Source organism: Podarcis erhardii (assembly GCF_964252035.2).
Source record: "Podarcis erhardii genome assembly, chromosome: 3".
NCBI classification, from domain to species: domain Eukaryota; kingdom Metazoa; phylum Chordata; class Lepidosauria; order Squamata; family Lacertidae; genus Podarcis; species Podarcis erhardii.
Window position 1 is genome coordinate 66,555,101 of NC_138507.1, and position 24,739 is coordinate 66,579,839.

General features: G+C 39.7%; 1 protein-coding gene across 3 annotated transcripts; it reads right to left on the minus strand.

The window, feature by feature from the left end:
- Window positions 1–3,241: 3,241 nt before the first annotated feature.
- LATS1 (large tumor suppressor kinase 1) lies at window positions 3,242–23,537 on the minus strand. Of its 3 annotated transcripts, none has more exons than XM_081854331.1 (8): window positions 23,275–23,506; window positions 18,191–18,668; window positions 14,458–14,608; window positions 11,467–12,962; window positions 7,500–8,082; window positions 6,993–7,175; window positions 6,081–6,187; window positions 3,242–5,952 (listed from the first exon to the last, which is right to left on the minus strand). In XM_081854331.1, the coding sequence occupies exons 2-8, from the start codon at window positions 18,539–18,541 to the stop codon at window positions 5,446–5,448; spliced, it is 3,378 nt and encodes a 1,125-aa protein (XP_081710457.1). In that variant the 5' UTR covers window positions 18,542–18,668; window positions 23,275–23,506; the 3' UTR covers window positions 3,242–5,445. The 3 variants fall into 3 exon arrangements, with proteins under 3 accessions (XP_081710457.1, XP_081710456.1, XP_081710458.1); XM_081854330.1 differs by having other exon boundaries at window positions 22,919–23,506; XM_081854332.1 differs by lacking the exons at window positions 3,242–5,952; window positions 6,081–6,187; window positions 6,993–7,175 and adding an exon at window positions 8,994–9,051 and having other exon boundaries at window positions 8,001–8,082; window positions 22,919–23,537.
- Between the last annotated feature and the right edge of the window lie 1,202 nt (window positions 23,538–24,739).

Sequence of the window (24,739 nt, forward strand, 5' to 3'; positions counted from 1 at the left end):
CCTCGGACCCCATTTAGAAATACAGTAAATAACAACTGGGGGCAAAATCTTAACTCCTGGATGCTCCTGTCAGATGGTAGTGGGATGGTGTGCAGGCCTATCAGCTGATGAAGAGCACCACTGGTGGGGGTGCGTGGTACCAGTGGCTCCAAGTTCTGTGAGGGCAGGTGGAAGATACTGCTGCTGGTACCCAGAGAAGCCCCCTCCCCCAAACCCCCAGGACATTAGAGGCATTGGAGCTCTGAGATCCAAAGATCCGTAGGGAAAATGTATGAAAACCACCCTTCACCCATGTGGCAGGGTTTTGGATGAGCTGATGGATCCATCCGTGTGTTGCTCCCTGTTAAGGATTTGGATTGCTCTGTGAGCCAGGTAATCATGACCAGTATAAACAAATACAGCATAACATCTGAATGAACAGGATTTCAATATCTCCATTCAACAAAGAGGAGGAAGACCAAACCAACACTTTTTATCAGTATAAACTTATATTTGATTAGCAGCTTATTCATTGAATTTAAATTGTATTACCTCAGCAAATGGTACATTAGAGAAAACCGATTTAAAAAGTGGAAAGAGATCCATAAGACACTCAAGGAATTTAATGGATTACCAAATAGTTATTACATGCAGAAATATGTAAAGATGATTGTTACACTGTCTGTCAAGGCACTTCTCTCACACTACAGAATTTTCTTAATAAAAGTGTAATGTTTACCAGCAGTGTTTACAGTACAAAAGGAATATATACAAAATGCAATATAAAAGTAAACTTGAATAGTGCCTTTCACTGGAGGGTATAGTAAGGCATTTAAAAGTTTTACTATCAGATGTTTACCCAAATATACCATTGCTTTCCTTTGGCTGCATTACAGCAAATACTAATGTCTTGTTTAAAATACCAGAGATCTACAGCCAAAAATTAACAGGTACTTTGGGTAACAGCAGCAGCATCTATGAACCCACTCACACTGCATTCTCTAGCAGATGTACAATATCAACAAAATCCAAAAAAAAAAAAAACTGGTTCTCCATCACAGCTTTGCATACTGCAACAACAGATTTTTTTTAAAAGTCTCCAAAAAAGAGAGAAAAGTTTTAGTCAAACATTCTGCAGGGTTGGTTACGAATAAGGTAGAAAAGAATCAGCAAGAGGGTCCGCCCAAAGAAAGAATGTAAGCAAATAGTACAACCGTATTTACAATACAATTACATGATTATAGAACATTTTATATAAATACAGGTCATATGTGTATGTGGAAAAGCAAAGCAATGACATTTTTAACGTTTTAACTGAAAAGTTTATTTAGAAACCAAGTGTGGAACAAGTTTATGTTTTCTCTCTCTTTTGTTCGGTCCCGTCACAAACTTTTTTGTTGAAAATACTACAAAACTAAAAAAATAGAATTTCTTCTACGAAGAAAAACGTAAATTGTGCAGTCTATAAAATATTCGAAATTCACACCAGAGACTATTTTGAAAAAAGTATGAGAAAATCTACACATGGACACAAGGCAACTATAACATCACAATTGCTTATGAGCATATCTTCTGTTTTTCCAAGGGCACAACTTGGTAATAAAGACACACAAACTGATGAAGTACATTGCTAATAAAAACTGATGCTACAATAAATCCAGTCTGACTACTGATAAATAAGAGGTCCACCAAGACTATAAGTCACAAAGAGTGGGAAAGCATGACATTCTGTTTATATGAGGACTCACACAAACACCAGTTATCCTAATTTAGCACTCTCCTTCCCCAAGAAAAAGTAGCATTTGTAGGAATGTTTTGGATGGACAGTAGGAAACAAATGAGGCAGAATATTATTTTTATAATGTTCCAAAATGCAGTGTCACACATCACATTCCTAATTTCTCTGCATATAAATATTAACAAGCTTAATTAAAATAATTAATTTGGGGTCTACATTTGTGAATGTTACATCATCACTCCGTAGCTGAAAACAGTAATGGGCAAAATTTAGAAAACTTAACAGGCCTTATTTGTGCACCTAAAACTTTTGATATGTTAACATTTGGATTATTATTATGGTTAATTTTTATTTATCACTTGCCCTGCAACCTAAGGTCTCAGGGTGGGTCACAACAATTTAGAATACAACTCTGTAGTTTGTTGTAAACTTTTTAATCACAAAAGTAGGGTAGGTTCTACAAATATAAATCTCAAGTGTCAAAGGCCTGGATAAAGAGGTGTATCTTCAGCATTCTTCGAAAACTTTGTAGTGAGGGTCCCAGACACACCTCTGTGGGGTGGGAGTTCCAGTTTAGGGGCTGCCACCAAGAATGCCCTCTCTAAGCCTCACCCAAAGTTCTTGGGGGCAACAAAACTATAAAGAGAGGCCTCCTCTGCTGATCTTAACACCTGAGAGGGTCTGCAGGGAAGGAGATGGTCCTTCAGGTATAAGAGGCCTAAGTAGTTTAGGGCTTTAAAGGTAAACAGTAAAGGACCCCTGGATGGTTAAGTCCAGTGAAAGGTGACTATGGGGTGCAGCACTCATCTCGCTTCAGGCCAAGGGAGCTGGCATTTGTCCACAGACAGCTTTCCGGGTCATGTGGCCAGCAGGATTAAACCACTTCTGGTGCAACGGAACACCGTGATGGAAGCACCATTTTACTTTAAACACTAACATGAACACCTTAAACTGGGCCCAGAAATGAACAGACAACCAATGCAGCTGTTTAAGAAAAGGGATTATATGATTGAAAATGGAATCCCAGCCAGTAATCCTGATCAACTGAGCTTTCTAAGTTATCTTTAAGGGCAGACCAATGGAGAGTGCATTGCAATGATCCAATTGGGAAGTTGCCAGGGTCTGGAATACAGTGACCAAATCATTTATTTTCCAAATGGTGCATAGCTGGAAAAACACACACATAGCCACTAAGGCTACCTGAAACTTCAGTTGAATCCAGAACCCCTAAGCTATGGACCTGCTGCTCCTAGGACAGGGTAACCTCTTCAAAACAGGCCATCTCCTGGACTTGAGAACTCGGGATACATAAGATCTCTCTGTTTTCTCTATGAGTTTAGATGATGAACATTCTGTTTTGAAACTGAGAAAGCAAGTTCACATATGTACTTAACTGTAGATAGCAGTTTAAATTTATCTGGCTTTAGCCAGGAATATATTATATTTTATTGCAGGACAAAAAACAATAACTTGCCAGTTTAACTGCAACTCCTATCAATAATAAACAAGGGACAACCTTCAAAATCCTCTTTAAAATAGGACTTTTTTATTTTTACAAAAAACACATCTCAAAAGTTAGAATAACTGTACACTGCATCCTATATAATGCTAAAGTTAGACATTCCAAGGTCTGATTCACACTTCAGCTTCAAACACAGAACTTATGTTTTGTAGTGTAGGGGAGCAAGACAAGACTATCTGACCGCCCACAGAACTTTTCAAAAGATTGTCTAGTTAAGACTAAAAGCTATATACCAGATAAGGGAGGGTGCATGAATTGGTTTTTTTATACCCATCATATGTAGGACCCACACAAGGTAAATTCTAAACCAGAATGTTAAATGATAAAAGTGTTGCGGCAATTGTTTTTCTTGAAGACAGATATCTATATGCATTTTGCAGTAGCCTATACTCCATGAATATTACTGTTTTTAATAGAGAAATATTAAACATGCATATTGCTCAAGAGGTAAGCAGGCCAGAGAATGGTCTAAAGGCACAAGATCTGGTTCTAATGCTGAAAGCAAGCAGCCCTGACCATGTTATCCTATATAGGCACAAGATTATCTAGAAGATTCTTATGAGCCATTTATGTCATTATCAGAGGAAAAGCAAGGAATCATAATAAATAATAAATTAACTCATTGCAAAAGAATAAGCACTAGTCAGGGAAGGAGATGCTTCAGAGCACATCACATTATTTTTCACAACCAGAGAGATATATACATATTCTTAAGTAGTTGTATGACTACTACAGGATGTTGAATCTGCTAATTCTCCAAGGGTGAAAAGGCTAGCATATGGGTTTGAAAGGGTAACTATTTGTGCAACTCTGTGTTAGAGAGCAGGATGTTTAGAATAATCTGCAGGGGGGAACTGCTTTCTAAAAAATCAAGCAAGCAAAATTGTATGATCTGCTGTTTTTCCTTTAGTTTAAAGTAGCTGGCTCTGGGATGAAGAACTATTTACCTTCTACAATCACTGAGGTACAAACAAATTTTGCGGGTACAACAGTTACCTGCAACAGCAGCATGTGCCCTCTATGCAGGAAGCAAGAAATATCTTCAAGCCAACATGTACCATGGAAACCAGGATTTAGCATGTTATTCTTGGAATGATGAAACAAGAGGGTGCAACTTCAAAGGTATCCCAGAAGCAGTCTACTGGAGAGATAAAATTATACCTAATCCCCAGTAAACAGGATTACTAGTTCAGTTCAAATTAGTTAATGAATCTGGGAGTAAGGAACTGAACCACCTGTTTCAAAACAAGCCCTTTGGTTTGAAATGATACAGCACGGGGACAGTAATAATGGAACTGCAGGGAACCTGGTTATGGCGTTTCTTACAGGGACAGGATAAGAATTCATAGTAAGTATGTATCACAGGAACTCAAGTGTTTTCAGTCTTTTCTAATGCAGGATGAGATCAACCAGCAAAGACATTTTGTGATAGGCCAGTATCACTCTACACACACGCCCCCCGCCTCAATTTTATGTTATGGCACCACAAAGCCAGTAATGCTTCACAAAACAAGCAAAATTAAAATAATTACTAATATGTGGACATCATCATTTATTGTCAGAAGAAACACAAACATTCCTATGCATGTTTACTCAGAAGTCAGTCCCACTACATTCTCAACCGTTTACTTCTAAATGGCTTTCAGGTTATAATCCTACGCTTCTTTGTTCCAAACCCACAACCCCCACAGAGTGCCAGAAAATCCCTACTAGTTTACTCTCTGCAGTCTCATCTAGAGTGAGAATTTGATAAATAGTCAGGAAAAACAACTATCAGTTTAGTAAGTACATGGTATTAATGATATTTGGTCAAGCTAAGGCAATTTTTAAAAATGAAAAATTATGGGAGGAAAATAAATGTATGTGGTCTATATACAAATAGACAAGCATCTAATTTCCTAAAGATATTACAATTTCCTAATCTGAATACTTTACAAAGGTGTAACTATTTATTTTACAATTTATTTTTTTCTAATATTACTGTTTCCTATATTCCTCTTTAACAATGCTTGAAAAAATGAATGCTTGAAAAAGGACTTCTGTGTTGATAGGGAGAAAAGAAAGACAGGAAAAACCACTAGATCAACAATGATCATGCATCCTTTTTCTCCACCCCAAGTGCGCAGAAAACCAGCTTTCCAATTGTTTTTCAGGTTCTCTTGTAGCATACATCTTGGAAATCCCAAAGAATGGTTTAAGTCCTCCACTAAATATAAACTAGATCATGATTTTGGGCCTCTCTTCTGGTCCTCTCCTCATCGTCATCTGATTCTGACTCCAATCTATGACAATTACTGTATTCATATTCAATAGGCTTGGGATAGCTGTAAGGGTAACCATTGTCATCAAAAAACCTTCGAAATGTAAATTCATAAAAAGCATGTTCAGGATGTTTGCCATTTTTATACCACCCATTAAGTGTGTCATTTACATTCCCTTCCTTATCCTCACTCCATAATTTGTCTGGGTCAATTGGATCAAAATTTGATGTGTCTGTGGGATGCGTAATTTTAGGGATGTAGGAAGCAGGTTGCTGCCGCAGATCACTTGAAAAATCAATAGATTTAAAAAATGGATGTGCTTTTATCTCATCTGCACCATTCTTGCCTAAGCGGTCTTCTGGCCCACGGCAGAGCTTAATAATAAGGTCAGATGCCTCTGGCGTTAGTTTTGCTTGCAGTGGAATGTGCAGTGATGTTTTCCAATTGATAACCTTTAGATTAAAAACACAAACAAGTGCAACAAAATTAGAAGACTGTTTCAGTAATAAAACACCTGACCTCACCAATAAGTGAAGAAACACTTCTGAAACACATTCGAAAGTAGATTTTCCTCAGATACCTTCATCTGTGTTTCCAATGGTGTTTGTGCCAGAAAGGGAGGTTGTCCAACAAGCATTTCAAAGAGAATCACCCCAACACTCCACCAGTCACACAGCTGTGTATATCCTGAAACAAAAGAAAACTCAGTAATTCAATATTTCAATAAAAATTCTAGATTTGAGAATATACCAGATATTTTTTTCCATTTCATTTTTTTCCATCATGTTTTTCAATTTTCTACTGCATGTACCGGTAACTTTATTTTCAGGTCTTAAAAATGGGCTGATGGTTAGTGATGCTTTTGCATGTGGCACTTTAATGTGTATGCAGTTTGGCTTGATTCAATTTCAGAAATGTTGCTATATTCAATGCTTATATAAATTATTGATGAAATGTTATTGAACATAATTTGTTTTGTGGAAAGGCAGCATACAAACAGAAGTCTAATGTAACAGGACTGTTAAAAGCCAGGAGCTCTATCACACGTAGCACAATAATACAAAATTTAAGATCATAAAGTGTCACAGTACAGTCATATTACAATGTTACCTGTATGATAAAAACATTTTGAAAAAAATGGTAGGCTCACCAAACAGGGGAAAACCTTCATTGTTCATGTTTGCATTTGTAGCTGAAATGAGAAGCTACCTTAAAAATAGGTGCTTTTCTATCCAGGTGTACTTTACCACAAGCAGAGGAATCTATACAATGTTGGATAACTGTGATCTTCCCCTATTAGGATGAAGAGTTCTTCACATTGATACACTATGTTGTGTTACAAAATATAGCACCATAAATTGTCATTTGTATCACTGTATACAGTCCTGTATTATAGCGGTGCTTCCTTATTATACCAGTTTGCGTTTTTGGGTAATCATTTTCAGAAACTAGCACCAAATTACTTTGCCAAGGAACAACAGGAAATATTTACCTGTCCGCAGCAATACTTCTGGTGCAATATAATTTGGTGTCCCAACTAATGAGTGTGCCAGACAGCGCTGGTGCTGACGTGCTGCTCTACGTTCGAGTGGCTTCAACCTGTCTCCACATCTACAGCTTGCTGGATCTCCCCATTCATTACTGAAATCCATGCTGTCCTGACGTGGGTGGTCACCTGCAATAGAAAACATTTTGCAAACCAATAGAAGCAATTGTAAAGGGGGTGACTGGGAAGCAAAATCTTGCTCATATATTTTAAATGATGTCATTTCACAATAGTCACTAATATTTTTTGAAGTGGGACAAGGTTACAAAAGTCATTTAATATTATATAACGGGTGATTGAGACTATTTCTGCTTTGATAATGACTTCACAAAATGTTATGGTGCTCAATCAGGCAGCAATATGGAAAACCTGCTAGTAAATACAAGTAAACGCTGCTACTATATATGCTAATATGCAGTAACAAAATGCCATTATTGCAAACATTTCTCTTACCACTCTGGTAGTATTTGGAATCATGTGTCCACCGAAAGCCAGTACAAAGCCCAAAGTCAGTCAATTTGATGTGGCCATCACGATCAATCAGAATATTATCTGGTTTTATGTCCCTATGAATGAATCCCATCTTATGGACACTTTCAACTGCGCAGATCAGTTCTGCTATGTAGAACCGGGCCATATTTTCTGGGAAGACCCCCATTCGAATTAACAGACTCATCATATCTCCTCCTGGAATATAGTCCATAACGAAGTATAAATTGTCTTTATCTTGGAATGAATAGTACAAACGAACTACCCACTCATTATCAGCTTCTGCAAGAATATCCCGTTCAGCTTTAACATGAGCAACCTGATTCCGAAGTAACACATCCTTTTTACGTAGAGTTTTTGTTGCATATAAGGCATTTGTATCCACCTTTCTTGCTAAGCACACCTCTCCAAATGCCCCAATTCCAAGGGTCTTAATCTTAACAAACATTGATTTATCCATTTTTGCCCGTTTCAGACGGATGTAGTTAGATTCCTTTTGGCATAACATTTTCCTCATTTGATCCTGGGCTTCTTGGGATAACCCAACCTATGCAACAAATATGAAATTTGACAAGTGAAAAAAATAAAGAATTGCTCATGGAAAATGTCTACAAACTCAGGTTTAGGACAAGCAAAGCACCAGTCCTTAAATAGGGAATAATGCCTCCATTTTTTATTGTTTTAATTTCTGTATTGCAATATGTTAGGAGTCAATGAAAACACTTCAGAACAAATATGACACAAAATGTAGTATTCAGGGATGGTTAAAAGGAGTGATTATAACAAAGCCATACACTAAGAGCCATGCACAATGAGGCTCAGGATTTAAGGACAATTGGTTTGATGAGGGTCTTGACTGATGAAAACAGGCAAGCTGAACACAACATTCTGTTACTGCTAAGAGTTTGGGGGACAGGATGGCTATGACTACTTTCCTTCATAGAAATGTTCTTAATAGTCAGCTAAAGCTAGATCTCATTCACATTTCTTCTATTTACATGACAAGAAAAGTAGTCTTCTCCTGTCAGGATTCAAATCTTACTAAAGAAACTGCACTATTTCTTCCCATGTGACTTTCTACCCTTCACTGTTAAAGGACTCAATTTATAATTGTGTTGAACACAATCTTTAGAAGAAAAGGAGGGTGGAAAGTTATACAAATAAGTGTCTGGCAAAATAAGTAATGAAAGTACTAAATAAACCAGCCACTTTTAAGTATACAGAATTAAGTAAAATACAAAAGTATAATTGTATCATTATCCCTGTGCTACTGCAGACCATAAATAATTTTATAAAACAGGAAAAGGAAGGAAGATTAGTAATCTGATATAAATACATTCAAGTACGGTGAAAGAATACATGCTTAATTCAAATGCAAGTAAGCATGCAGGGTCCCTAAGAAAGAGTCCATGCTATTCTGTAAATGCAACACTTGTCTCCAAAATATTACTTGCCTACCCAGTAACGAAGGGTAGAGATGTCAGGAAAGGTTCCAACACCTTAATAGTTAAATCAGCTGTTAGTGAAAGTGAAAAGGAAAGAGACTAAGAATGAACATGTAGAAAAAGCAAGACCTGGAATTTGATTTACACATCAGTTAGCTTACTATTACATAAAGATACAATTTAACAGGGATATTTTTTGAAAACAAAACTGCACTTCTAAAGAATGTCACAGAAGCAGAGAAAGGTGGTTCACCCTTGATTCCAGTGAAAGTGTAAACTAGAAATTAATAACATGCAGCTGAAATTCCAATGCTTATTTTTAACACAGGTAATACAAGGCAATTCCACTGCTTTGTCAAAATATATCTGTCTGTAACAAATCAAAAGAACTCACAACTGATTAAAACAGTTCCTTCCTACGTCACATAATTTTGGAGTGTATACAGTTGTTGTTTTCTTTCAAAGAGGCCTTTTACATTCCATCAAATAGCTTAACATAAAATTAGCAAGATTAATATCTTGTTAGCCTTATATCTTGTTAGCCTGTATTCATCACAGGATTTATTAAATCTCTCAGTCTACTGAGTCACTTACTTCTAGGCCCATGTCTGCCACAAAAAATAGCTGCAAAGCTCAGATTTAGAAGTAATGGTCCTAGCAGAATCAGTGTTGCTAGAGTTTGGGGAAAGTAATACTTAATCTCTTTGGCACATTCCTAGGGAAGCTGCCTGCTTCTGACTACACTTGTGTATATCCTTGGTTGGGCACATATAAATAAATTTCTGACTTCCCCATTCCCAACTCTCATGGCATCAACAATTTGTTTCTCTTCCGAGCAATAAAGTTGAAAGTCGGCATACTGCATTTTTAGATCACTTGTTTCTACCCATTTTCCAGTGCTTCCTGACTGCATGCATTCCTTTTATAGTTTCTTGAATGCACCAACTTGGCTTCAGAAGACATAAGGAGATAGGTTCTTTTTTTGACCAAGAATCCTGTTTTCAAAAAGTAAGGTAGGCCTTTCCTACAAAGGTATAGACAATGGCTAGAGAGCTTCAAGCTCTCCTGTGATTCTAGCCTGATACCCTGACTAGAGCAGCATTATTGCTGATTGTTAGAAGAGCTTTCGATTTTTCAGGGTTTCCCCCCTGCAAATGAGATTCCTTCCATTAGGACAGGCTTCCTCAACCTCGGCAGCTCCAGATGTTTTGAGACTACAATTCCCATCATCCCGGATGACTGGTCCTGCTAGCTAGGGATCATGGGAGTTGTAGGTCAAAAAATATCTGGAGGGCCGAGGTTGAAGAAGTCTGCATTAGGATCTTTAAGCCGTTCTTATTAGAATTCTCTTGTGCTTGAAACAAAGCTAATTGCTTGGACAAAGCTAATTGCTACATCTCACATCAGAACTGCTTACATAAAGAGATATGTAACAACACCTGTGGTCTGAGGCTGAATTCTACCCCTACTACAGTAAAGAGAGAAACAGAGTGAACAACAAAAATCCATAGGACAAAACAGTATCCTGGAAATGCTGCCCTGGGACTTTAATTGAAGGTGAAAGTATAAATTCTGCAAATATATTCTGGAACTGAATTTGAGATTGTACAGATACAGGCTTGGATCTTAGGCTCAGAGTCATTTCTGGTAGTCAAACAGCAACTCAGGATCAAAGCCATTTATCTGCTAGGTATAATATTTAATTATTTATTTATAGTTTTCAAAAGAAAGTAAATGTAGAACTATAACAAATGCTGCATTCCTACAGAGCTAGACTATCATCAACTGTGCACATGGAAGAGGTAAGTTAGTAGCATATGTCACAAACGCCTGCTATGGAAATGACCAAAAAACCTGAAACAGCTCCTTGCAGGAGCTTAAGTATATTTTGCTCATGCAACATTACTTCAGAAACAATTTTTTATAACTTTTCTTCCTAGACACAAAATACCCAACACATCTACCTTGATACTGTTGCATGATATAATACATATAAGGGAAGCAACTCAGATTCAACAATTATCTAAGTATGAATTTTGGGGGGCTGTGGCAAATGATAATATTGCATCTAACAGTAATGGCTGATGTGGTACGCTAGAGCCACAGACTTGTCCTTCAGAAACCAACTCTGCTGCAGCTTACCTGGATGTCATTGGACTGGAGTGTCAAAAAGTCAATCTGGTACTCCCATTGGTGCATTCATGGAGCCCCAACCTTGCTGATGCTCCACCCAAGCACTGCCCTGGTAAGCTGCAGCACTGGTGCTGCCAGGAAGATGACTCCACAGTTCTAACCCATCACACCAGCTGCTCCTGGCATTTGGGTATGAAAGATCTCAGATTCAGAGTGTTTGGGCATGAGTAAATCACTGAAGGTCAGCCTAGTTCACCTCAGAGATTTGACACAATGATACAATCAGAAGGCTTGAAAAACATTCCACACAGAAGCAACACGGAAATAGGAATTAAATAATTAAAAGGCTTTACCCGCATCATTTCATTTTCCAGTTGTTTCTTACGATGGAGTCGCTGCTGGTGAGATTTCAGTATGTTTTCGACATGCTGCTCCATAAAGAACTTAAAAGCCTGAGGAGAATAGCTCTGAATGCGGGACTCCCTTCTTTCTTCATCTCTCTTGTTTTTCCTAACAGGGACTGGTGAAGTTGTTATTTGCTTCTTTTCTTTATCCATTCCCTCGCTGTTCTCATTCTTTTCACTTTCTTCTTCTTTAGGGAAACTGGGCTGATCCTCTTTGCCAGGCTTTGCAACAGACTCGTAAGGAGTGACAGGGGGATTTGGGTGTAATAAATGCTTTGGGTAAGGTGGGGGTGGACCTTGATATGTTGGAGCCTCTGGCGCAGGTGACAGGACTGCCATATTTGTACATGGTCCCTCAGAAAAGGAGATGGGTTGGACAGCCTGCATTGGTTGTGACATCCAAGAAGGGTGAGTAGGAGCTAAGGCAGTTTGCAGCTCTGGTTTCAGTACACGCATGCTTTTTACTGGCTGCTGTATAGGAGCTGGAGTAACAGCAGTTACTGTGGTGGCAGAAGTCTGTGAATTGGTAGCATGGCTTTGTCTGCTTCCAAGAGGGTTATTGAAGGAATTTGACCTTACTGGAATATTCGGTTGCCAAGTTGGAATTTCGTGCCCAGAGGACGACTGGGGCCAGGATGTTGGGATTCCAGGAACATTTATATTGTACAGCTCCATATTGTGGCTGTTTCTGTTTGGAACCATCATAGACTGAGGAATGTTCCCATTAGGATATGATGGGGCTGCAGAGCCTCCTGCTTGCATTTGCAAAGGTGTGGGGCTTTGCTGGCTTGCCGGAGACATGGGGTAAGGCGGTGGTGGTTGACGATTCGCTGAGTTACCAGGCACAATATTCTGATGAACAATATAATCAGTCTGACAATTGCCATTTTGCATTCCAGCCCTTCCAGATGAAAAACTAAACTTATTGTTAACTGAACTTTGCATGATTATTGGTTGCCTGCCAACAGGAACAGAACTAATACCTCTTTGTCCCTGTGTGGAAGGATTCATTGATGATGGATTTATAGGTTGCGGAGGATAGCCATCTTGCCATGCCCCTGGTGGCACTGGAGAAATGCGAGAGATCATATATTCCATGCTACCAGAATACCGTTTTGTCTGAGAATTTGTTTCCCAGGAAGGAGGAGGTGGAGTTGTTCCTCTGGGAGGTGGAGTTGTTCCCCTGGGAGGTGGAGGAGGAGGGGTTACACTCCTTACTTGAGGTGGAGGTGGCGGATTTGCTCTTTGTCCATTACCAGGATGAGCCTGAGCAAATCCTGTTATTCCAGAGCCAGACAAGGGTCTTCCTCCATCAGGCTGAGAAATGGGATTCTCGGAATGAAATGCCAGGCCATCTACCAATGTAGGACCATGTCTCTGAGGCACCAAGGATTCTTTAGAACCTTTCCAGCTCTGCCTGCGGTTGACTGACTGCTGCACTCCCCCTATTTGTTTTAAAAAGAAAACAACAGTATGCTTTTTATTACACAGTGCACTGTTATTTCAGAACAGGAATTTCATAGGATTAATAAATGTGATGTTTCATGGAAACAGAAGCAAAGTTCAAATATAACTTTGAAAAAACAATATGAATGACTCATTTGAGTGCACAGAAAAAACAATATGAATGATTCATTGAATATACGCACAGAAAAAGACTGGAAGATCCTAAAGGGTTTATACCCTCAGGCATGCTTTCCCCAACCAATTTTTTATTTTTAAAAGTTAAGTTTATTTTCCCTCTCTTGGTTGTTTTGTTGAGAGGCATTGTCCATTTTTTTTAGGGGGTATTGCCTACTTTGTTTGTTTTATTTCTTATTTGAGGAATTAAGAGACCTGTCTGGGGTGGGGAGGACTCGAAACATCACAGGTGTTTCTTCTGTGAAATGGATATTTTGTGTAACTACATATTACAAACAACTGCATGTAACTGAGCCCAAACAGATTTTTTCCCCAAAAGGAAAGCAGCAACAGGAGGGCACTATTTTTTCTATCCAGCTATTTATTTGCACCAAATTATTCCTATGCTCAAGAGGCTTTTCTCTCTTTTCTGGTTAATTTCTGAGTATGATAGGACAAAGAAACTTGTGGAACTCCACAAGAAAGTCTCTGGGGGAAGGAGGCATTTTATTTTCAGCACAGACATGGCAGGTGGAGAATGGACTAAGCATCCCTCCCTCTTTCACTCTGAACACTCCTTTCCTGAGGCAGCTTTTCATTTTTTTTAAAAAGGGTTAGTTATGCACACTGGAATATAATATGTTAAGTGACCCATTGCTGTAAAACTTGGTCCAGATCTCTATGTATTGCTTTTCTCTGGCTATACCCAGTTTTCCAGATGCCAACCCAAAGGTGGGAGAGAAATGGGGCTGGAGCTAGCCAGATGAGATGCGGAAGCATTCTCAATTTACTTGCCTGGGGCTTCCTGGTGTATTGAGTTAGAATGAAAGCAATAGCAAAAAGACACACGCACCCTGTTTCAACAGGCCTTTAATTAAATATCCACTTCAGAAGTTAAATAACACCATCTCCATCCAACCCGATGTCAAAATGAACTGAATACACAAAATTAATTGAGCTGCAGTAGTTTGCTGTAACACTGTGTAACACTGAACATAAAATTTTATAGCATATATAAATGAAAATGCCACTTTTTAAAAAGTCTTGTCTTTATTGTTTGGATGTTGAACTTCCAAAGCTTATCTCTCTGTCCTCTGCCACAAGATTTCCAATCATGGCGGAAGTGGCCAATTTCATTTCTTGTTTCCAAGGCCATATATTAGAAATGGTTTAGTCATGCTAGCTACGTTATCCAGAAAGCTGTCTGTGGACAAACGCCGGCTCCCTTGGCCTGAAGCAAGATGAGCGCCGCACCCCATAGTCGCCTTTGACTGGACTTAACCATCCAGCGGTACTTTACCTTTTTTTCTTTACACCTACCTGGTGGTTTTGTGCCAGCGTTAACAGGTCTAGCTGCTGCCGCTGCCATTTGTTCTCGCCGAGAATCTTGGTAGCTCATTTTACTTATGAATTCAATTGCTGCTTCTATACTGCGGCTGTTGGTTTGTCTTAGAGCTTGTACAACCATATCCTATTTGGGGAATGGGAGGAGAAAGTGTTTAAAATAAAACCTCCAATAACTCACAACAAAAAAAGGTGGAAGGAACACATTCAAACCTTTAATGCATCATGATGATGACTAGATTAAGATCGAGATTTCAGTTCCCCAAATGTGGCCTAATTTGCATACTATGCAAAGTATTTGCTAATTATGCAAATCATGTGGGCAGTTGGGAAAGGATGTATCTTTTTTTTTATAAAATATTTATTAGGGTTTTTTTATAAAAGAAATACAAAGATAATAAACAGCATTGCTTTGTTTTAACAAAATTTCATAACTTCTTTGGACTTCCTCACGTCTCCCGCTCCCACTTACATCGTTAATAAATTTTTTCAAGCAAATTATCATCTTATTTGCAAATTTATAACCACTCAATTCAATATAGTGTAACAATTCTCCAACAAATTTTTGTTTCTCTTAATCTCATTTATCGTCAATTTCCGATCCAATTTAGTGATGGCCAATTATTTATAACCAAGCATCCTTATTAACATTCCTCTAAATCACAATATTTTTGTAGATAAATCTTAAATTTCTTCCAATCTTCTTCAATCCTTTCTTCTCCCAGGTCTCGAATTCTGCCAGTCATCTCCGCCAGTTGCATATAGTCCATCAGCTGCATCTGCCATTCTTCCAGTGTGGGTAGATCTTGAGTTTTCCAGTTCTTAGCGATGAGTATCCTTGCTGCCGTTGTTGCATACATAAAGAATGTTCTATCCTTCTTTAACACCTTCTGGCCGACAATACCCAGAAGGAAGGCCTCTGGTTTCTTAGTGAAGGTATACTTAAATACCTTTTTCAGCTCATTATATATCATTTCCCAGAAGACCTTCACTTTAGGGCAGGTCCACCAGAGGTGAAAGAATGTTCCTTCATTTTCTTTACATTTCCAACATTTATTATCAGACAAATGGTATATTTTGGCAAGTTTAACTGGGGTCATGTACCATCTGTATATCATTTTCATTACATTTTCCTTTAAAGCATTACATGCAGTAAAGTTCAGCCCAGTGGTCCACAACCTTTCCCAGTCCTCAAACATAATGTTATGCCCAATATCCTGTGCCCATTTTATCATAGCCGATTTAACCATTTCGTCTTGTGTATTCCATTTCAACAGCAAGTTATACATTCTTGAAAGTACCTTAGCCTTAGGTTCTAACAGCTCTTGTTGGGAAAGGATATATCAACCCTCTCCTGCTGGCATCTCCCTCCAAATTACACGTTCCAGATGGCAGGGCTTCTTATATACTTTTCCATGGAGAATATAATTGAACGCTCAAAGACTAAATAAAAATTCAATATATTGTAAGAATTCTAAGACTGCAATCCTTTTCTGGCAGTAAGCCCCAATGGACACAATGAGTCCACTTCTGTACAGTATATGACTGAACTTACAGTTTAAGTTATTATCAACTCTCTTGCAAAGGCTGATGCATCCTTCGCAATCTGTCCTTTTTCTTATGCACGGAAGTGCCTTACTATATTTCTATCTCTCTCTGTAGCTTGGTGCTTCTTTTTTTGTCACTGCTTAAGACTTTTAAATGACATTTTATCTAACTCCAATACTGATAACACTGTGAAGTTGAAAATGCAATACTATCCTATTCAGAAGTAAGTTCCATTAAATTCAATTTGGCTTACTTTCAATAAGCAGGTACAGGACTGTAGCCTTAGGCTTCTTAGTGCATAGTGTTGTACAATTAGCTATTAAACTTGAGGCAAACTTTCCCCGAGCTCTATTAGAATTTAACATTTATTCTTCCTGGTACAATGTATTTTAAGGTTGAGGATTAGCAGTGTGGGAGAAAGTGTGATGCGGGATTAGGAGGAAAGAGTGAGTGTGGGAATTAGACTGATGGCAGGGTGGGATCAAAAGCACACTGAGCTGCTTCTTTCTCTCTCCTTAGAATACATAAGAGAGTGGTCTTAAAGAAAAACTCAAGGCAGACAAAAAAAGAGAGTGAAGGGGGAAAGGTAAAGAGCTAATGTTTGAGCTGTCTCCTGGCGTCAGAAGACTGAGGGAAGGTGCTCTCCTTTAGAGGGTAGTTGTGCCTGATTTCAATAGCTCCACTTTCTGGAATAAACAGGAGCAGCAACCCAACTGAGGATATATTTATCCACCAAATCCATTCCTGCCACCCAGACAAAGGGATGCTTCCCATCTGCAAGGGAGTGGGAAAGAAAACAGAGGGGAAACTCTCCCTTACATCATGCAGTAAGTTTCTCAATTCAGTGATGTATGTTGCAGGCAGCAGAAATAGCTGCAAGGGGATATCTTGCCACTTTCCCTTGAAATTCCTACTCCCTAGCTCATTACATATTCCTTTCACCAGTGGCAACAAAAAAGCACTGGGTGTGAGAGGAAGTAAAGCAAGAGGTGAAGACTATGAGAAGACAAATAAAAGATAGATAAGATGGTGTCCATAAAGAAGAGGTTTAAGAAAAGGAAGTGACAAGTTAAACTGTCTCTGATAAGGAACCCAATGAAGGTAATTGAAACAACAACAAATACAGTGGCCAAAATGAACTAAATTAGCAGCAGAGTTAAAAGGATGGAAGAGACCAGAGGAAGCTGAGAAGAGGAAAGGTATAAAGCTATAAATTAATAATTAATACTACACCAGTGCCTTGGCAGTGGAAGAAGACAACAAAAAATACATCTTAGTTATATTAATGTTTGAACAATTTTTTTGAAACAGCTTGAATAAAGAGAGGAATCAAAAACAACTTTAACATAAAAGAGAAGAATGATGCAAAGTAAAAGAAAATAAATATAGTGTGCGTAGAGAAGTAGAAAAGACCAATAGCCCAGTTTGGGAAACTTTAAGAGAAAGCAAATGGAAACACATCTAGCCAGAAATAGCAAAAACTCAAGCAGAGTTATCAGAAATGGAAATAAATATAGAAGTGAAGCTGCAGGTTCAGCATAAAACAAAATAACAGGATTGTGAGGAAAGAGATAAAGAGAAAATGATCCAAAGCAGATGATTGACAGACTCCAGAGAAGAGAGAAATATGGGAAAGGGACTTCCTCTGGTAAGCATTTTAGGAATGCAGCCTCAAAAACAAGATGCATCTTAAAAGTATACAAGTTACACTGAAAGAGTTGGGTACTTGGGCTGATTTGTTGCAACATCTAAAGCACTTGAATTTTATGCACTAATGAAATCCCAAAAATAATAAAATTCAAGAAATAGAAAACACAAAAAGAGCAACAGTGTATAAAATAATCATCTCATTAACATTACTTATGGTATTAACTTTAATCAAATAGGAGGTTGCTAGCAATCTGAAATGCTTGTGGAAAAGACCTTTTGAAAACCAACAGAACTAACTAGAAAGCCAAAGTTATACACTGTATTTTGGACTGAATTCTAGACAGAAACATTAAGCTTATACTAGGAATGTGCATAGGAAGCAGCAAAATATTACCAGCAACACTGTTTTCTGAGTCCCCAATAACAAATTACAAGCAAAACATTCACAATGATTTCATATGGCTTTTGCACTATCATTAATATAAGTAACCACTTAAATTTGTTATTTTACCTCATCAAATCCAGCAGCTTGTAGATCTTGTAACATCTGCCGATTAACTTCTGATGTTCCTCTTGTTGAAGAACTTGTTTCATTTGCAAAGGGAAGCAGAGAATTCCGAATTTCTTGTAATGCTTTATGGTAGGTCACAAATTTTGGGGGATTTCGACCCTGTCTGGGATCATCAGTTGATATTTTACCCACATTTTGCTCAACTTTTGCAGCTTCAGAGGGCTTAGGCAAATTTCTAAGGCTTTCTCGTATTTCTTGCAACATTTGCCGGCTGCTACCAGTGTAATTACTGGCAGGAAAAGTTTTAGGCCTCATTTGTCTATAACCTTCTGGCTTCTCACTTCTCTTCATGAAACTGTATAACCTCTAACGAAGATTCACCTTCAATATACTCAACAAGTTGGATGGCAACTTCAAAACTGACGGTTGACCTTGATTCCAGGAGGATAACCATTCATTCAAACCTAGGTCAGCCAACCTAAATAAATAAATGTCATTGTTATAACATTTTCCAATTGTTGTTTTCCTGCCAACAGCAAAATCCTATGCATGCTTAGTAAAAAATAACTCCTGCTGGGATCATTTGGTTTTACTCTCAATTAAGCATGCATAGGATTGCAGCCAGAGTTTTATTTACATGTTTGTTTCCAAATGATTTGATCTGACAGCTTTAGCAAAATGCTTTATTCTTTATTACCTAGACTGAATTGAGGGAAGCAGACATGGAGAGACTCTATGAAGAAGACACAACTTCAGAGATATGCATGTATAACTCACCCAACATAAGTGTTCTGTGTGCTGTCAAAGACTAGGGATACTGCTGGCATTGTCGGCAGACTCTCAAAACAAACTAACCAAGTCCAAGACTATTATACAAAAAAATTCAGACCTCTTTTTGCAAGAAGTCATTTCTGTTGGAGAAAATTAAACATATGTCTAGTTTGTGGAGAAAGAAATATTTTAAACTGCTTTTAAAATGGGGGTGGGGTGTCCCTGAAATGCACTTTTGGAAAAGCTTTGTTGGAGGTTTACTTTCAGTAGCAGTAGTCCATTTTTCCCCTCTGAAATTTTTAAGTGAAGCTAACTCATCTGGTGCACATCTGGATTTATAAAACACAACATAACTACCATTTTCTCTGCTCTACAATAGGCTTTTGCAACTGCTTTGTTGAGTTTTACACTCTCTGAAATGGACAAGTATGTTATTGGTCTCTGAGCCTCACCAATCCTCAGTGAAATGGATACTTGAAACTTTTATTCCTATTGCAAATTTAATGAAAGTTCATTTTGATACCCAGATCAGGCTCCAAAACTGGATTTTCCATTCCTAGGTAAGTTACAGCTACTGAAAATCTGCTTCTCCTTGCAGCTGTAAAGGCACAATAATCCAGTGCGGAAAAGATGGTAATTCTACTTGTCCCCCAAGGCATCTTTCTAGACTAGCAGCAGGATTACCAACTTTATTTTCCTGCTTCCGTCAGTTTAGCAGTAGCCTGATATGAAAAGCAGGGTTTCTATGAAGGCTGTACTCCAATGCACTTAGGAATAAGGCCACTTCTAAGTACACCGGCTGGAAACTGCTTTCCCCACAATTGATATAGCCATGTTACGAAGAGCTTCACCTGTTTACTTTCAGCATGTTAAGCTACTGTCAAAGGCACAGGAATGCAATTCAATATACACTACTTTGGGAGCCAGTCATATTCCATTCAATAAGTAATCATGCATTGGATTGAGCTGCATGTGGTAAAATAACTGTTCCTGAAGGTAACATTTTGTTGGTTCCTCTATAGGAATGATGTAGTGTCACTATGTAATGACTAATTATATTTCTGAAGTAGGACATAGTCAAGATTACTAACACAATCTTACTTAGAAGTCCCACTTTGTTCAATGAGGTTTACCCTAAAATAAGTGTGTCTCACAAAACTGTAGTATTTCCCCTATCTTTAGTTCCATCTCGATGTACCTGGCCCCAACTCCCAATAGCTGCCCTATCCTCTGTCCCCCTAGTCACCTCTGGGGTTAAAGAGCCCTTTGGAGATTTGAAGGGCATTCAGGGGAGCTAAGGGAGCAAAGGAAGGGGATTCCCATGGCATACACAGAAATCTGCTGCACAATCAGGCGGACATCACTGGATGTCATCCTATATATTTGCTTTCAATGAAGGATGTTCAAGATAGTGCTAAGAACATAGGCCATCAATCCAGTTAAAATACTGCAAAGATAGTAGGTACACAAGAGGCAAAGACCTGTAGTACTATCCACTCACCTTTTAAAAAGGACTACCTACTTAAAGTCTGCATTTTCAACAAAATGATCTACTTCCCACTTAAGTCAATGGAAAATCAAACTTTGATTTCAATGAGCCTGAACAGTCCTCAATGGAAAAAAGAACAGCTTCTAAAGTTTTTGTCCACAGTTTACCAATGGCACATTTAGTTCCACATTTCAAATGAGGTGTGGGCTTAAAAAACCCACCAAAGTATCAGCTACATTGCAATTTGCTTTTGAAGCATAGTACTTTCAAATGCAGTAGTGTAAGAATGTGGGAGCCACACCTGTAATAAAGAAAGAAGGAAATCCTACTGGATGGCCAATATGAAAATACCTCTTTGAATAGTAATCAACTAGAAATGCTCAACACTATATGTGCACTAAAATATTACATGCTGTATTAACTTATTTTTTTTAAAGCTGATAGGAATTGGCTTGTGTCCCTTCTGTTTTCTTTCAATAGATTAAAGTTTAAAACTATTTTTCTCTTCCTGCTAAATATCACTAAAGGTAAAGGTAAAAGGACCCCTGACCATGAGGTCCAGTCACAGACAACTCTGGGGTTGTGGCGCTCATCTTGCTTTATTGGCTGAGGGAGCTGGTGTTTGTCCGCAGACAGCTCTCAGGGCATGTGGCCAGCATGACTAAGCTGCTTCTGGCGAACCAGAGCAGCGCACGGAAACACCGTTTACCTTCCCACCGGAGCGGTACCTATTTATCCACTTGCACTTTGATGTGCTTTCAAACTGCTAGGTTGGTAGGAGCAGGGACCAAGCAACGGGAGCACACCCCGTCGCGGGCATTTGAACTGTCAACCTTCTGATCGGCAAGTCCTAGGCTCTGTGGTTTAACACACAGCGCCACCCGCGTCCATCACTAGTCATGTTTTAATTCACAAAGAGCTGGATTCAGACCTGCCATGTTACAAATGAAAAGGTTTCTCTAATGGAAATGTGTTGATTAAAGGAAGCTGCTGCTCTGCAAACTGAACATTCTCGCAGGTAGAATGGAGGGATGGGAGATGCAGTATTTGCTGATTCCACTTATCGAGTCCTGAGCGCCAAGTTATTGTATTAAAATTTGAATTCCATATAATTTTAAATAAATACTTCAGTATCTAGCACAGCACATTACAATTGCTAAACAAATAGAAAATCATTAAGTGGTCAGCCAAGACATTCAGCAATTTTCAGGTGGTCCAGGAGATAACAAATTTGGGAACCACTACCTTAGATTACAAACACACTTGGGAGTACGCCCAATTTAAATAAATTAAACTTGAATAAACATGTGTAAGATCAAGCTGTTAGGAGACCTATAACAATGAAGCAAAAGTCCAATAGCTCATAAATGCCAATGCAATACTATAAACCAGGGGTCAGCAAACCTTTTCAGCAGGGGGCTGGTCCATTGTCCCTCAGACCTTGTGGGGGGCCGGACTATATTTGGGGGTGTTGGAATATGAACAAATTCCTATGCCTCACAAATAACCCAGAGATGCATTTTAAATAAAAGGACACATTCTACTCATGTAAAAACATGCTGATTCCCAGACCATCCGGGGGCTGGATTTAGAAGGCGATTGGGCCACATACGGCCCCCGGGCCTTAGTTTGCCTACCCATGCTACAAACTATGAGGACAAAAGACACAGCTAACTTTTATAACTGTTAATACCTACAATCATTATGTCTCAAAAACACCACATTGAGGCACACTTTTAAAACAAAAGAAAATAAAGCACAATAATCTTTTCATTCCTCCCCCCCTTAAGTAAAATTTATATATCTGAGGTTCTGTGTTTTTTGTTTACAATATTCCCTCTCTCCACCCTGGGCTCAATATAGTAAGCCATCTAGGCAAAAGTTTGCCTGTTTTATTATTTGTATAGCATAAAGCAGAATGTTAAGCACCTAATATTTAATAATGACAATCAATACCAAAATACTTTGAAGTGGAGCTGTGGTTTAAAGAGAAAAAAACTCCAACTGCAGGTTTTTCTTCACAGTTAGGCTATTTATGACTATAGATCAGTTCAACTCAAACTTGCACCTAAGCAAAGTACTATACAGTACTGTAAACCAGAAAAAGAAAAGGCTATCAGCATCATATCAGTTAGATAATGTTCTCTGTTAAGTGATTTGATCTTGCAGATTAATCTCAGATTCACATTGGTGTTATACTTTGAACAGACATTCTTTTTCATCTAATCATTATTCCAAGCAGTAAGATGAAACATAAAAGAAATTATAATACAGATCTGGCTGTGGAGAAATAGTAGGCAGGTTTCCAAACAATTTTGATCTGCCCTTGGAGAATGTTAACTACTACCCTTCTTTAATTATCATTTTTTTAAAAACCAGTCAGCAAGATAGAGAGATCTGACAGGAAAACAAAATACCAAATGGAGAAATAAAAGAGAACAGCTACTTCGTTAAGACGTTGCACTTACTTCTCGTCAGCACGGCATGAAAAAGTGGGGAACGGATGGAGAGCACGAAATAAATAAGGTGGCTGCAAGCGGGTGTCTAAGGTTGAATGGGACGGATGGTCTAACAAGGAACGCCCACGACACCGAAAAGGCCAGAAACCTGCCTGAGAGAAGCTGCACGGAGACGGAGGAATGCGGGGGGAGGAAGGAGGTGAGACGCTCACCACGCCAGGGAGGCAGCGACGTTCTTGCCGGGGCAGCGAAGGACCCGTTATAACACCCCAGGCCAAGGCGGGCGGTGCGCAGGGCCTTCCCCATTAACTAGCCACCGAGTTTCCTTCCCTGAGGCGGAACTGCAGCCAAGCCTTCCTACCCACCTGCCTGAGGGAGGAGGAGGAGGAGGAGGAGGAGGAGACGGCAGCGCCTCAAGGCGAGCGATTCCCAGAGGGGCGGGAGCGGCGCGTCTCTGCAGCGGCCAGCAAGGCTTCGGTCGCCGGTGCTGATGGCAGCAGTTGCTCGTCCCCTCCCCCCTGCAATATCTCCCACCCACCCCCTTTTTCCAGGGGTTCAGTTCCGGGCCGCCATTTTGTCGGAGGGCCTGTCGCCCAAGGTTCCCGGATGTAAAACCTTTTCCCGTCTTCCTTTGCGTGTTTCGCCGGCTTTTGGCCTCCTCCTCCTCCTCCTCTTCTCTCCTAGCTTTGGAATGCGAGGAGTCAGAAGCCTCCGCCTTCTTGGGAGGGGGGCGAGGCGGGTGATGCAACTGGCGAGGGAAGCTGGGCCAGGCGAGCAGTGAGGAGAAGGCAGGCGCGTGCCTCTCTCGCAGCGCCTGTGAACTGCTGCTGCTTCTCGGAGAGGCTGCTGCGGGTAGACGGCTCCCTCTTACCGAAGAAGGAGCAGCAGCAGCAGCAGCAGCAGCAGCAGCAGCCTCCGCTTGCTTCTGCCAGGGAGGAGCACGCAGCGCAAGCGAGGGAAAGCGGCTGCTCAGCCGGGCGAGCAAGCGGGCCAAACAGTAGGGCCTGGGCAATGATATGAGCGTGCAGCTGAGAGAGCGAGAGATGGCTGCGGCAGCTGTTTCTTGCAACTAGTTTCGTTGCTCGGTTGCCGGCGAGCAGTAGGTGGCTGCAGTCTCTATTCATGGGTCACTTTCCTCGCCTGCTCTCGATGTCGAGGGGAGCGGATTGCGCCCACTGGGTGGAACTAAGTAGAGGACAGAACCAAGCCAAGGCATTCCGATGCCTTCGGCTTAGCCTACCCCCCATTCTTCAGGAAAAGTGTTTTCAGACCCAGGACCCACTCTTCACCCAAACATGCAGTAGGGGACACATTCCATAATCTTTTACAGTGCATTTGCATGGTGGTTGTGCTCCTTTGTGGCCCACCTTGGATCAGGCCACAGCTCACAAGCGGCATAGGGTTGTTTAGCCTAATCCTAACTGAAGACTTATTGTGGAGGTAAAACTATGGCCTTCACATGGTTTCTGTAACAGGACAGCCGTCTTTGGAGTGCATCAGTGCCTTCCTACCCATCTGTCTACCCCAAACAGCTCTTGGTCCTATACACCTGGAGGAGGGCTGGAACAAACTATTCACTTTTGGTTTAAAAAGCTCACTTGGACTCATAGACTAAGGTTACCAGGTGTCCCCAGATTTACAAATCAGTCCCCTGACAAAATCCATCTATGGTATTTAGTAGGAAGTTGAAAAGTGTCCCCGGATTCATTGAAAAAAATCTGGTAACCTTATCATAGACCCTTCTGGCAGCCCTGCTTACAGCTATCAAAGACGGCTTTATTATTCAATAAATATGTTCAAGTCCTATAATAATTGTTTGAGCACTCGAGT